The following is a 15,536-nucleotide window of genomic DNA, read 5'->3' on the forward strand; positions in this document are numbered from 1 at the left end:
GCGCCCCCTTTCGGCACTAACGTGCGGGAAACATCCCGGCCCTTCATACATTTTTATTATAGGAGTATCGCTTAAAAACAGATTCATGATAAAGACCGCATTCTTATTATTTCCGGTATGTGTCACAAAATAATAGTGTACAAAAATTGCTATTGGCATGTTTGAAAATGTAGTGCCAACGCCTGATTATCAGTACTACCTGCATACAAACATAGGACATTTCTCTCCATACTTTCTTTCTCTCTTTTTCTATTTTCATTTATTTGTGAAAAGCTGTTTTGTTTGTGTTCTGACCAGCCTGCTAAGATAGTGGCGTTTTTGTTCATTGCCATGTTTTCTAGAAGAGGAAGAACTATGCAGTGCAGCAAAACTATGGTAGATTGATTAAGTTGATGATTGTTTAACCCATGAATTAGTCGGCTGGTCGTTGTTATTTTTAGAACTGTGAGAGTTTATGAGTTTTTCATTGTCTGACGTTGCAATCTTTTTGTTTACTTTTAGGTTCTCGACAGTAGAAAAAAACTCTGTATAACCAAACGTTCTGGATTCTTCATTATTTCATTTTATTTCATTTTATTATGATCTACTTTATCTTAATGCATTCTTTACAGACGGAAACGCTCAAACGTGCCAGCCGAATGTGCTGCTGAGAAGCGCATGGTAAACGTAGCACGACAACCGCACTTCTGATTGGATCACCGTCCCGTTACCGGAGCTTTTCATTGGCTGGTGCGCTTCGTTTGATTTGATTGGACAAAGCAAGAGTTTCAAAAAATCCAGCGGGTGTTTCTGGAGCCGTGGTGGTTCTGCGAGGTCCTGAGGATTATAACTTTTACGTTGCTAGTATTGTTGATTTGTAGCGACCCGTTCTGCTTTGTAAACTATGTCGTTTTCAAGAGCGCCTCTGAAACGATTTAATGAGCATGTTGGTAAGTACGGATACTGCTCTTCTGTTGCTCGTGGCAGGTCGGGAACGTTACTGAGAGCCAGACCCGTTTTCATAACAAACTCGGCAGTGAAGTTTGCCGTTCAGGTCGTACCATGAAGTGTTTGTGTGTTTTATATCCCTCTAGCGCCGAAGTGTTTGAAAATACATGGAAAACTGCAATTTCATTGTTTCACTAACCTGCTTTTCAGACTGTTTACTACGAAACTAGCTACCTATGAGAAACCTAGCTAGCTAACTCTTCTTCCTAAACCTCTTATTCGTGTTGAATGTCATTCTAGCTTGTAAAGTGCTGTGGCTAGTTCACTGGAACTGAACGAAAAAGGACTATTTCAAAATTTGACTAACATTGCTTTGAATACTACATTCCAGCAAGTTGTTTTGTGGCTAGCTGTTGTTAAAACTAGCCACAACTAAGTTAATATGGCTAATCAGAGAGACGTAAACAAGTTCACACCCATGCAAGCTACTTGCCAACGTGCTCCTGTCATGTTGCACATGAGTACATTCCTGTCTCATTTCTAATATTCTATCTAATATTTATACTCAGTACTGTGGCAGATCACTCTAGGTGCTTTAACCCATTTCCACATTGAAATTGTCCAGCTAATTTACACTGATTTGTTATGTTCTCTAAGCATAAATCTAAATCTATCAAACAGAAGCGCTCGTGAATTAGTTAAATACAGTCTAGAAAATTCAAGTTTGATGCTGAAAAAATTATTTGTGTTGTGTTTTTTATATATATATATATATATGTGTGTGTGTGTGTGTGTATGTATATATATATATATATATATATATATATATATATATATATATATATATATATATATATATATATATCTCAATACAATACAATACAATAAACAACTGCGATGGACTGGTGACCTGTCCGGGGTGTTTCCTGCCTTTTACCCAATGAGTGCTGGGATAGGCTCCAGCACCCCCACGACCCAGGAGGATAAGCGGGTTGGATGATGTATGATCAAATGAATGAGTAAATAAATATACAAATCGTGTAATTAGAACATTTTGTCTCTTTAGACCAGCAGACGTTTTTGTGGCATATTTCCTAATCATAATAAATGTAGTTGCTGAATATGTATGGATTTATTCTTCATGTGTGACCTTTGCCATCAGATGTGTCATGAATTGTTTTGTCCAACACGATTGTTCTTCATTGCTAGGTTGTGCGCCTCCGCCTGGTTCCTACGAGCTCAAAGACGGTGATGTAAAGGGAGCTGCATCCTTTCACAAGGCAGAACGCTTCAAATCCGCGTTAAAATGTGAGAGCAGCTGGCCTAGTTGGCCTTCTTTTAAAGTGAATTGTGATTTTGATGGGTTTAATTTATTCATGTAGCTGTCTTGTTGTCTGACCTTACTCCTATGTCTGTCGATTGGTTCAGCTGCAGTTTTACCACCTCCTCCACCCGTAAAAGATATTTTGATGTCTCCAGTGCGGAGGACTATGTCTGTAGATGGGTTGGTGAGTGCTCTGCCTACATGCTGAAGCTAGGTGTTTGGAATCATAGAAGTACTTGCCTGTGTTACACTTATTGTTCTCTTATACAGGATGATGGTTCTGGCTCCAAAAAGGACAAAAGCAGTTTTAGAGTTGAAATGAAGCATCAGAAACATCTGGAGAAAGAGGTGGGTACCGGAGAAAGTTTGGTGTCATTAAAAGAACGTGTGTAGCAACGTTTAAACAGGACTGGGGTAATGACCTGAAATTACCAGGTTTATGGCCTTCCCTGCTAAGCTACATTCATACATACATTAGACATTATTTTGAGTTTTATGGTTGTTTGTCTTTTTCTATCATTAACAATAATAAATGAATGACCTACTAAGTCTGCATTCACTCTAATGTGTGATTCATAGTTTATTCTTTTCATTGCAAATAATATACTTTCCAGATCCGGTCACTGGTGCAGCAGAGAGGGGAGCAGGACCGCAGGCTTTTGATCCTGGAGGAAGAGCTGAAGAAGCTGGAGGTTAAACTGCTTGCTGCTGTGAGGGAGAAGACTGGCCTTGCAGCCAATGTGGCTTCCCTTGAAAGACAACTTGTTGAGTTAAAGAAAACTAATGAGTTCCTGAAGTCCAAGGTTGGTTGTGTAGTTAAATAGACTTGGTTCAGGTTAATCAGTATTCACTTTACCAACTGGGTGGTCTTAAGCTGTTTGCTCTTGGCAATGCCAAAATAAATATATTTGATTTGTGGGGTGTTTTTTTTTTTTTTTTTTTTTTTTTTTTTTTTTTTTTTTTTTGCTGCATGTGCACTTATATAGGTATCTGCTGACACTACAAAAAAGAGAATCAATTCTTTATCTATGGAGTTGATGGAGGCCAGAAACAAACTGGATGCTAAAGGCAAGGTAAGTAACCGTTGGTTCTTCAGTAGGTGAGGTGGTCTTATTACTGTGAAACACATGTAGCAGTAAATATGATTCCCAATCCAGTTGAATCCGCTCAACGAATCTTGAACACTTTTGCAGGAGCTGAGTTTCCTGCAGATCAGTTCAGAAGGCAAAGTGAAAGTCCTGGAGACTGATCTTGAAGCCTCAAGAGCAACTCTTGGTGCTCTTCAGATGCGGAACAGAGATCTTGGTGAGCTTTCTCAGTGCTTGAGAAGACTAAATGAAGAAAATACAATTTGATTTAACAGACCTATATAATGAATAAAGGTGTATGTAGAAAAAGGTGATGGACCAAGTCTTAAATTGCCAAACATTGCACAATTGAAAATATTTACTCTGCTTTACAGAGGATCTTCATGAAGAGGCTAAAGCTCATAATGATGAGCTTGAGAAAGAAATGGATAAGCTGCATGGTAGGTAGAGTGAGTGATATTATAGAGTTAACATAGATTTGGAGTTAATATTTTCATTTTTGTTTGTGTTTTTCTCTTCATTATGCATCTTCTGTTTCAGTTGTTATACAGGAGGTGAGAGAGGAATCTAAAGCTCTGCAGAGCTACCTTGATGCTGCAAATGAAGAGATTCAGGTATTGTTGTAATTTATATAAGGATTGGAGTAGTAGAATTGTTGGTCAGTAAGTTATGAAGACTGTCTTAACTCTTCTTTTGTAAGGATCTGAAAAGTAAGCTGCAAGACAAATCTGCAATGGAGCGCCGCGTATCTGATTCTCAAGAGAAGCTTGGGTAACACTTGCCCCCTGCATCCATCATGCATGTGTTTGAGTTTGACAGAAAAGTTGTTCACCCAGAAATCAAATTAACACAAATTTCCCCAAAGCTGTAACCATAGTTGATCAATCAAGACATGTATGTTCAAAGTTAGCTGCTTGTAGAAGTAACAGGGTGAGTCTGACGTTGAGTTGTTTACATTATTCCAAACTGTGAACCGTTACATCTCTACTAATAAGTGTGGAACATCTGTCATCTTTTTCAGCCTTGTAGATGTGTCGCATTGGACTTGTAGCGCCAGTGCAAAACTAAGGAGCAAATGTTGAACATTAAACATGTCTTGACTGATTTGACTACTTTTGAAATAAGGGGAGAACTGTATCAATGTTCTTCTTCACTTCACTATTGCTTTTAGTTTTAGTTCTAGCTGAATGAGAAAAGGTGTTATTTGCCTCCTCTGCCCTTCATCTTGCATAGTGAGGTGGAGCAGCAGTTGGAGAAGTGCACTGCAAGCTTGCATGATTCCCAAAGCACCCTGCGAGAGAAGGAGCAAGAGCTGCAGAAGTGCCAGCAGGAGCTCCAAGAGTGCCAGACCACTATTAGGAAGCGGGAATGTGAGCTGAAACAGCATGAAAATGACCTGGAGGCCTCTCAGGCTGCATTGAGAGAGCTGGAGGGGAAGATCCAGCAGGGAGCCCAGGAGCTGCAGGGCTCTCAAAGCACAGTGCGGCAGCAGGAACAAGAGCTTGGCCGCATCAGGGAGGTATTGAGGAGGACTGAGGAGGAACTGGACCAGCGTGTGGCTCTCATGGGCGAACGCTGCCTGACCCTGGAGGATGAAAGAGGTGAGTATAGTCAGTGTTAATGCACTTTGACTGCAGGCAAGAAGTTTCATTAGAGAACTCAAATAGTCTTTTGGGTCATTTGTGTGTTTGATGCAATATCAAACTTGTGAGCGGTGCACTCCTTGTTATATTTATTTCATGCATCTGTCTGCATGCAGCCAGAACACAGGAAGAAGGCTTGAGGAGAGTCCAAGAGTTGCTGGCCAATATTAGCTCACTGGAGGAGAGCAAGAAAAATGAAAAGGAAGCTCATGACCAGTTGAAGAAGCAACACTCTGCTGTTGCCAAACAGCTAGAAGAGGAGAAGGTAACACACTGGCTCCCTCATTATTTCACTTACAGTTGTGCACACAATTCAGATACTGCCTTATATTTATTTAGATTCCAATCAAAATAGCCAGTTTTTACGTTTTTTCCATTTTTCAGCATGGGGCAAGCACAAAACCTGTTTAACAGAAGACAGAGTAGTTTGTGTTTCCATTCTTTTCTTCATGGTATCATCTGCTCTTTTTGAGAGACTTGCTTTTTGTTTTTCCAAGAAATCTGCAAGAATATTCTTTCATACCTCTGAAGTTCAGTCTTAGAAGTTGGATGCATTTTCTTATGATCCTAGTAATTCCAAACACATTCAGTGATTCTGAGGTCTGGGTCCTGGGGTGGCCAGTCCATTGTTCTGAGAGCACCAGCAGCTTCTTTGTGTGTTTTACAAATTTTCTCCTCTTTCTCTTTCTCCCTTCCTTCCCCTTAGGACTTTCCCTTATGTATTTGATGATAGTTTTGGTGGTCTACCAGGTCTTGCATGGTTATTAGGAGTCCAGTTTTCTTTATCTTTGAACACTCTCACACACACACTCACACACACTCTCTCACACACACACACACACACACACACACACACACACACACACACACACACACACACACACACACACACACACACACACACACTTTCTAAGCCGCTTCTCCTTCAGGGTCGCGGGGGGGGTGCTGGAGGCTATCCCAGCTGTGAGCTTTGAATACACTGACTGGCCACTTCATTAAGGGCACCACCTTGTTTCTATACTAATTGTCCATTTTATCAGCTCCACCCACTATATAGGTGCAGTTCTACATTTACAGACTCTAGTTCATCAGTTCTCTGCATACTTTATTAGTCCCATTTCACTCTTCTGTGTCCACTCAACATGCCACCACTTTGTTCAGTGTCGCTGCAGTGCTGAGAATGATCCAACATCCAAATAATAGCTGCTCTCCTGTAAGGGTCCTGACCATTGAAGACAACTAGGCAGCTAACAAAGTATGCAGAGAAAGATGGACTAGTCTTTAATTGTAGAACTTCTAAGTGCACCGATATGGTAAATGGACCTGATGATCTTAAATGAATGAATGAAATACATTTAGTACAACAATTTTTTTTTATTCATGTCTGCAGGTCTCTACATTAAGCTGAAATGGAATTTCACAGTATTTATAAACCTGGAGTTTTAACCTGTTCTAGTTCACCTGATCTGACTTATGGTATCTGAATGCTGCAGGCTCAGAGCAATTCCCTGTCCAGTGAGCTGGCACGTTTGCATGATGAGATGGAAACTGAGAGAAAGCAACTAGAGGAGGAGCTGGAAGAGGCACTGGAGGAGCTGTCAGTGCTGGAGCAGCAGGAGCGGCTGCACGAGGAGGTCATCCAGTGTCTCACTGGGGAAAAGCACACACTAGGAGAAGAACTGTCTAGTGCATGTGCCGAGCTAGTGAGGTCAGAGCCATTGAGACAAACTGGGAAGGGAGTGGGAAAAAAACTTTCTTTTGCAAGTTCATGCTAATGTTTGTACTGTATTGATAGGAATAATCTTGAAATGAAGACTGTAAAAGAGGCTCATAAGGAAGCTATGAAGAAACTACAAGAGGAACACAACAGCTGCCTGGGAAAGGTTGGCGGAATGGCCGCTGAGCTAGAGGGGTAAGTACTGAGCACTAGCTAGTAAACCCCTCAGAAGATTTGGGTCATGTTATTAATAATTTAACCCTTTTAGTGCTAGGCAAGCCCTGAGCATGGAAAGGGAACAGGCTAAAGCCCGTGTTCGGCAGCTGGAGGAGGAGGTGAGCAAAGTCAGGCAGCAGCTGGAGGAGGAGATGAGCGGAGTCAGCCAGCAGCTGCAGGAGCAACAACAAAAACTCCTCAACCATCAGCAAACGCAAGATAAGGAGAGGGAGGAGTATGCCAGGTTAGGTTTCACGTCTGTGTATATACAAAGCAGTTTTAAGATATTACTCCAGCTTTTGTTATGACCCTGTACTGTCGCACTGAAAACAGTAGTTATGAGTTTAAAATACACAATACACAATGCTAAAATTCAAGAATATTTACGTATTTATTTTGTATTACGCATTTATTTTTATACACAGTGTCCCACTTGAAGGGGCCATAAGTAGTTGGGCAATAAACATAACTTCAAATAGTGCAAGTGCTAAAACAATTCTGTCTAAAGTCGTTGACCTAGATCTAGACCTAGGTTACTAATAGGCGGACCACAGTCCAAGTCCAGACCCAGACGCTATGCTATGTGGACCTGAACCTATATCCGATAAACTATGGATAATTATTTAATTTTGTCAGGGTGGTCCTATTTTAATTAAATTTTAATTGGCGTAACTTTTCTAGCCTTTACAGTAACGCTTTAGTTGCCTAGGAAACTCACAGACCAATGGCATTCGTTGTAAATATGACAAATATATGTATTTAATATGTAAATATATGGCTACTCAGCCAATCAGATCTGTGTATTACGATGAGCACTGAGATTCAAGTGAGTGACGCACGCACACACAGGGGAGGGACGAGGTGAAAAACTTAAGTCGGAGAAGAAAGTGAGTCGGGGGAAGTTATTTTACATGATGTGCTCTAAAAAGAGAAAACTGACATTCTTGAACTATGAATGAATTGTATTTTATTTGATTTGACATTTAGATGTCGACTACATAAGATGTGGATATACGCTGTATTTCCAAAAGTATTCACTCAGCCATGCAAATCATTGAATTCGGCTGTTCCAAACACTTCCATGGCCACAGGTGTATAAAACCAAGCACCTAGGCTCAGTGAATTCCAGCGTGGTACCGTGATCGGATGCCACCTGTGCAACAAATTCAGTCGTGAAATTTCGTCACTACTAAATATTCCAGTCAACTGTCAGTGGTATTATAACAAAGTGGAAGCGATTGGGAATAACAGCAACTCAGCCACGAAGTGGTAGGTCACATAAAATGACCATGCAGGGTCAGCAGATGCTGAGGCGCATATTGCGCAGAGGTCATCAACTTTCTACAGAGTCAATCACTACAGACCTTCAAACTTTATGTTGCCTTCAGATTAGTTCAAGAGCAGTGTGTAGAGAGCTACTTGGAATGGGATTCCATGGCCGAGCAACTCCATCCGAGCCTTTCATCACCAAGTGCAATGCACAGTATAGAATGCAGTGGTGTAAAGTGCTGCAACTGGACTCTAGAGCGATGAAGACGTGTTCTGTGGAGTGACAAATCATGCTCCTCCATCTGGCAATCCGACGGATGAGTCTGGGTTTGACGGTTGCCAAGAGAACGATATTTATCTGACTGCATTGTGCCAAGTGTAAAGTTTGGCAGAGGGGGGATTATAGGGTGGGGTTGTCTTTCAGGAGTTGGGCTCGGCCCCTTAGTTCCAGTGAAAGGAACTCTTAATGTTTCAGCAGACCAAGAGATTTTGGACAATTTCATGCTCCCAACTTTGTGGGAACAGTTTTGGGATGGCCTGTTCCAACATGACTGCACAAAACAAGGTCCATTAAGACATGGATGAAAGAGTTTGTGCAGGCCAGTCAAGTTCTTCCATGCCAGAGTCTTTACCTCAACCGGATAGAACACCTTTGGGATGAATTAGGGCGGAGACTGTGAGCCAGGCCATCTTGTCCAACATCAGTGTCTGACCTCATAAATGTGCTTCTGGAAGATTGGTCAAAATTTCCCATAAACACACTCCTAAACCTTGTGGAAAGCCTTCCCTGAAGAGTTGAAGGTGTTTTAGCTGCAAAGGGTGGGCTGACATCCTATTAAACCATGTGGATGTTAAGAATGGGATGTTACTCAAGTTCGTATGCATGTGAAGGCAGACAGGCAAATACTTATAGGCAATATAGTGTACCTACTAGACTACTTCAGTATAAGGTATATGGCACTGAATCATGATGCAAGTTAGACATTATGATGTTCCAGACCTTTGCTTGAGGATATTTTCTCTAACTGGACCTTATTGTCTTGTCTAGACTTACAAAATGCTGCACAGTTGGGTTAGTCAGTTGTGTGACTTGGCTACACAAGAGCAATTCTCTCAGTCTGGTATAAGCTTATCCTTACTTCATCTGTCTCTCAAACTTTGTCCTTAAACAGACCATTTTATGTACTTTATTGCAACTTATTTGATAGCTTTTTCTTGCTTTTCTTAAATAAAATTATGCAAAATTTAATAGATCCTCATTTAATTGGAAAATATGTTCTATGACCATAATATGAATGACCGTGTGTGTGTGTGTGTGTGTGTGTGTGTGTGTGTGTGTGTGTGTGTGTGTGTGTGTGTGTGTGTGTGTGTGTGTGTGTGTGTGTGTGTGTAGGATGCTATTGGAAGTACAGACCAAGCTGGCTCAAAGTGAGGATGAGTTAAAGCGTGTTGTGGAGGCTCACAGCATGGAGCAGTGCCACCTACAGGGACTGGTGGATCAGGAGCGAGAGGAGAAACAGAGGGCCCTGGCTCAGCAGAGGAAGAGGGAATCACTGGAGGGCAGGGCACAGAAGGCGCAGGTCTTGCAGGAAAAGGTGGAGGCGCTGCAGCAGGAGATGGCTGAGCAAAGCAGGCTGCTGGAGCAGAAAGAGGCCTGTCTGAAGAGCCACACTGAGGAGTGGCAGCAGGAGAGGGAGCAGCTGCATTTGCAGATGGAGAACGAGCGTCACGACTTTGCAAAACGACTCTCAGAGGCACAGCAGAGGTGAGTGCTGTGCATATACACATCAATCAAACCTTAAAGTGTCCTGGCACTAGTTCTTTGAAACTGATCATGTTTTGGTGGTTTAGATTAAATTAATTAAATGTGAAAATGGGATTTAATCAAACCCAGTAGCTGAAATATAATGAGACCTCTTTTCCCAAAGGCATTATAGATTTAAGATTAACTGCATCTTTATATGGAGACTAGAGTATGAAGGAATGAATAGAAAAAGTCTAAGCCTGGGGGCATTTACTTTCTCTGAATTTTTCCACTCAGCACAGTTTTAATCAAGATTAAGTGGTCAGAATGTAGGTCTCAATAGAATTAAGAAATTTGTCCTAGTGTTCCATATATTCTCACAGGATTTAGAAGCTACTGGAGATTGTATAGTTCTGCCTTTTAAAGGTGTATTTCTGCGGTGTTGCCTTATAACTGTTGCCCAGCCAACCCTGATGTAACCACCTGTGAAGTTTTGGCCTTGGTACCACTCCCTGTGAAATCTCATTTCTTGTCTTATGCCTTAATTTAATCTTAGACAGATTTTCTTTGATATTTTAATACAGGTAGTAGATGGTATTGCCTAAAAAATATCATTGTTTTGATTTGCATTATGAGACAAATTTTAAAAATGTTTAATATTAAAAAAAAAACAAAAAAAAAAACAAAACAAACTCAAAGCTGGTGAGATCAGTGCAAAATATTCTTTTCTCAGAAGTCTCATAGGAAGCTTTTATCTGTGACCATCAGACACTGCTGGAATCTGGTAAATTCACACTATCCATATTAGCTAAGAAGCTGTGGAGACTTTTGTTTTTGCCAGAAGTGCATATGGAAATTTTTCGATAGTATTGATGCTGGGCCAATGGCTGACAGCTTCGCCAAAGAGATTCTTCTGAGCACGCCAGCTACGCCAGAAGACTCTTCCTTCCGTTGTCTTTCCCCCTTTAACTCATTGTCTTTATGTTCCAATGTCTGCTCTTTCAACAACAAATCAGACTAACTTGAAGGCCCAGCATAGCATTTTTCCCCCACTTATTCAAACTGTTACATTATCAGGAAGTATGAAAATAATAACATACCTCTACTTCAGTCCACTGTTTAGTGGGCACTGCAGGGTACATAATTATATTCATATTTTAATTGTTTTAGTATACTGCACCCTAATTGATTATTGATAGTATTGCAATGACCTCACATTCTTGCTGCCTCTATTTTGTTAGACAACGTTTACATTTAGCAGTGCTGTAGCTGTTTCGTAAGCATCTACAAGGGCTTAGTTTTTGAATGCAGGAGGCAGAATGGCCAGTCACTCTTCATTCTGTGACAGAGACCAAATCAAAAAGACTCAAATGTCTTTCTGGGGTTGAAGTGACACTCTGTACAAGAATTCATTGCCGACTCATTTGAAAATTGGGCTCAATACAGCTCCAGAGTTGCCAGCAGACTCGAGCTGAAAGGAACAGCTTACTGGAGGCAGTGTGTGTGATAAGATGGTAAATCTTTATTTTTAAATAAATGATCGCTTTCATTAGAAGCTGACTTCAGCTTTGCATTATCAATATAGGTGAAATACAGAAACTTCAATTAGTTGGTTTAAAAAAAAAAAAACAAAACCTCAGTATGGCGCAAGCTAAAAATCAGATGGCATCAATGCAGCCTTACTTGTATAAACCTGAAGAGGTTCTGAACAGGAACTTGAGCTTATGAGTAGTACTGTTTACAGTCCGATATCTGTTTGTTAGCCAGCTAATCAAAGGCTTTGCTTTCCAACTGTACTGTTAACACAAAGCTAAAGTTAGCTTCTAACTTGCCTGTTGTAGCTGTTGAAATGGGTAATGTTTTTGAGGCTGTCAATCAATCCAATTCCACACCCCCACTGCAGAGTGGTGAAAAGCAACAGAGAAAAAGAAAATGCAGAACACTCATTTTAATGTCATTTGTGTGTGTGTGTGTGTGTGTGTGTGTGTGTGTGTGTGTGTGTGTGTGTGTGTGTGTGTGTGTGTGTGTGTGTGTAAAAACTCCCTCCTTGTGTTCTGCAACATACTGTATGTACATTGCACTACCCACATTTATTTTGAAGCAAAATGGTGTGATGGTAATGACAACTCATGCCTTAAGAAGAATTTAAACTGGTAGACCAAATGGAGCAGAACATTATACACTACTACACACTATACTATACTATACACTTGCAAAAAATATGTGAGTGAACTCTGTTCCTGTTTAACCTGAATGTTTTCATCAGTGATATGTGTTCACATGCGTCTTACAGCACGTCTAACGCAGAGATGGAGCACTGGAGAAACCTGTACGAACAGCTCTATGAAAAAGTTAAACCCTTTCAGGTGAGACCGTGCTCCTTTAAACTACTCCTGTGGAACTGATACTGCTGACACTGTGAGCAGTGCAGATGGTCTCTGTGGCTCCCTGGTGCGCCTCTCATTTTTCTACTGCTTGTGGTCTCCAGGAGCAGCTGGACGGCTTTGCGGCGGAGAGGGATGCCCTGCTCAATGAGAAGGGGGCCACTCAGGCGGAGCTGAATAAACTGGCTAACGCCTACGCCAATCTGTTGGGCCATCAGAACCAAAGGCAGAAGATCAAGCACATGGTCAAACTCAAGGAGGAGAACCTGGAGCTCAGACAGGTCAGGATCACATTGCTGTTAAATGCTAAATGATCTGTTTTCACCCAGAGTGCCTGCACTAGGCTTTTTAAATGGACATATATTTTTGTGTTCTACAGGAAGTGTCTAAGCTTAGGACACAGGTGGGCAAGCAAAAGCGAGAGCTCGAGCAGCTCAAGTCCAGTCAGGCTCCACGCAAGTTTGACCCCAGCAAAGCCTTTAAACATGAGCTCAAGGAGAACCAGCAGCCTGTGACAGGTCTGAGATAGAGGGTGTCTTTAAGAATTTTATAACAAGACTAGTTGTTGATGTCTTGGACTAAATGTTATTTAATGGAGAATCCCTATTTAAGTGGTTACAGCATGTCTTAACTGTAATGTTGCAAATGCCCAGAGTTTGTCTCTAAGGGTGATGAACATTTACTCTCTTGCTCAGAAAGAATTCAGTGCATTAAACTGTAACAATACAGACTTTACTGGAGCCTTAGAGCACAAAACATGGCAAACAACTCTAAGCTTATTTTATCCATAAAGGCTAAAAGTCAGACATTGTGGAAGCAGATCCTGCTTACACACACAAGTTCCCATTGATCTCCCCAGTATGTGAACAATGTATTATTTATATACAGTGGAGTGAGTGTATTTTTGAGTGCATCCTTTTGGTGTACTGATCAAAATATTAACTATGGCATTGGTAGTGCATGAATTGGAATAGGAATAAATATACTTTAAAAAAATGATCTAAGCTGCACTGTTTTAGGTCAGAATTACCAAACTAGATTTTAAGATGAGGCAAAATATGTATTCCTGTGGGCTAGTGTTCATAGAATTACTGCTTGGACTATGTATACTTCTGTGTTTTTCCTTTTCATTAAAATTTGAATTCCATTTGCAAAGTTTCAATTTAATTTAATTCAAGTTAAATAAAGCCTACTTCACACATCTGTAACCTCGCTACCTTTTATATTTCTTTTATAATTTTTACCTTTTGTTTTTAAAATGTGATGGGGACCCTTAATAAAATAAATGGAAAGTGTTTGCCGTGCATCTTTTGTTGGTTATTGAATTCAAAATTTTCCTGAAGCATTAAATCTGATTTACTGCTTTTTATTTTGCACTGTTTTCCAGTAGAGGGCCCTAAAGGACTGTAGTAAGGAAGCTGTCTGATTTAAAGCCCTTTCTGCTCAGTTTATACATTGCTTTTGACCTTTCCATACATCGCTGAGTGAAAATAGCTTTGCCTTCTCAGAAATCCTCTGGAGTTAAATCATGCAGTGATAAATTTTTACAGAAACAGAAAAGAAACTGGCACTCAATTCTGTTGCTGTTTAGCGATGCTTTATTTTGGTGGCCATATTTTAAGTTTTCTATATTCAGTGGTAGTCTGGGTGTATGCTCTTTAGCAGCTGGTCAGTTGCAGTAGTTTTGCAGGTGGGATAAGGTGCAGGGCCTGTGGCAGCACTGGTCCACAATCCCTCTCTTCACTTTTAGTTTCAGCTTCTTCGTAGGGATGTCCTCCACCATGTTCTCATGACCAGAGGTCTTTGAGAGGACAGCTGGAGGAGAGAATGTTCTTCATACATTTCTCCTTCAGGACTACAACTATTAGCTGTTAAGGTTTTTTTTTTTTTGTTTTGTTTTTGGGCATTACATTTTGAGTTCAAATATACACAAAAGAGAAAGTTATTCTGCTAGCATGCATGCTAAACATGTTTGAATTAGCTGTATAGCTAACAAATACATTTAATCAGCTTTGATCTAAAGTTTGAACATGAAACTTTTTTGCTCTTTTTTAAAATCTAATGTCTGTGGAAAATGATTGTAGTTCTGCATAATTGTGATCCTTTCAAGTAATTATAGTTGCCTAGCTGTGTTCACATTATCAAGCTGAACTGGCTCAAATCTGATGTTTTCAGAGGTATGTGGATGCATACATCTCAAGTCAGATCTGTGCCACTTCCGCATGCGGTCCTACATATCCAATCCAGGGCTGTGTGGCGGCCAGGAGTTCTTGTTGTGGGGATATTTGCTTACCCACGTAAATGTGACTGCATCTGAGCAATGAGGCTTTGAATGTGAACTTAGCCTAATGAAGTTACATGTATTAAGAGATTGTAGCCTAAACTATAGAATCATGCATGTCTGAATTGTCACTCAGTAGTTGAGTAGTAATAGTCTCAGCAATTGGTGTACAACAGTGGATAATACCGCTGCCTGCCCAAGCAGCATAATAAGGTTTCCCTACAGGTAAGGAAGCCATACATCTCCTTGGGAAAGATTCCAAATGCTACATTCAATTACATTTGTGACATGATTAATATACGTCGCTCTGGATAAGTAAAACTACATACAGTAAATTTGCACAAACCTTTGTAAAATAGCTACAAACTGTAGTATCAGCCATTTTATTTATTTATACATTTTAAAGCAGCTCCAAAGAAAAACTGAAGAAGCAATTTGTGGACATCAAACATGTCTTAGGTTATCAACTACCTTTTTTGTAGAAAGAAAGTAATTGGCTAAATATGTTTTTTGCCCAAACCATCATTTCAGAGTGATTTTAACAGACGTGCTGAATACCAGTTTGGGAAAGTTGTGCTCACCCAGCAATGCCTCAAGGTCTCTCTCCCCTCTGTGGGTATAAAAGAAGCCTCTTGCACCACAACATAGAGAGCATCTACCAGGCTGGAGCCACACAGGTGCTGAGATGGAGAGCAATGGATACCTGGAGTAGAGACCAGCAGGAGGAACATAGGGGTTGCCTGCAGCATCTAAGGAGATATCCAGACACAAATGAGACTTTATCCTAAGGTTTTACGTTTAAGGCCTGTTACATGTGCACAGAATAAGCCTTGTGTGGATCAAACTGCAGTACCAATGACACTTGGCAATTCTTTTTAGTCCAGGCTTGATCACGGCCTGGGAGATCAACCCATGGTGGTAGACGCTGAAGTGTCAGCATTAA

The 15,536-nt window shown here is 40.6% G+C and overlaps 1 protein-coding gene across 1 annotated transcript; it reads left to right on the forward strand.

Annotated features, from left to right (window-relative positions):
- The first annotated feature begins 773 nt into the window (after positions 1–773).
- Positions 774–13,459, forward strand: hmmr (hyaluronan-mediated motility receptor (RHAMM)). The gene is made up of 19 exons (XM_037540585.1): positions 774–929; positions 2,137–2,235; positions 2,356–2,435; positions 2,522–2,599; positions 2,866–3,054; positions 3,238–3,324; positions 3,445–3,556; positions 3,714–3,779; positions 3,880–3,953; positions 4,040–4,110; positions 4,573–4,940; positions 5,099–5,247; positions 6,476–6,690; positions 6,778–6,894; positions 6,968–7,159; positions 9,578–9,949; positions 12,222–12,294; positions 12,417–12,593; positions 12,692–13,459. Exons 1-19 carry the CDS (start codon positions 884–886, stop codon positions 12,839–12,841), a joined length of 2,715 nt encoding a protein of 904 aa, XP_037396482.1. The 5' UTR covers positions 774–883; the 3' UTR covers positions 12,842–13,459.
- The last annotated feature ends 2,077 nt before the right edge of the window (positions 13,460–15,536 follow it).

The sequence above is a fragment of the Pygocentrus nattereri genome, chromosome 8 (genome assembly GCF_015220715.1).
Source record: "Pygocentrus nattereri isolate fPygNat1 chromosome 8, fPygNat1.pri, whole genome shotgun sequence".
NCBI classification, from domain to species: domain Eukaryota; kingdom Metazoa; phylum Chordata; class Actinopteri; order Characiformes; family Serrasalmidae; genus Pygocentrus; species Pygocentrus nattereri.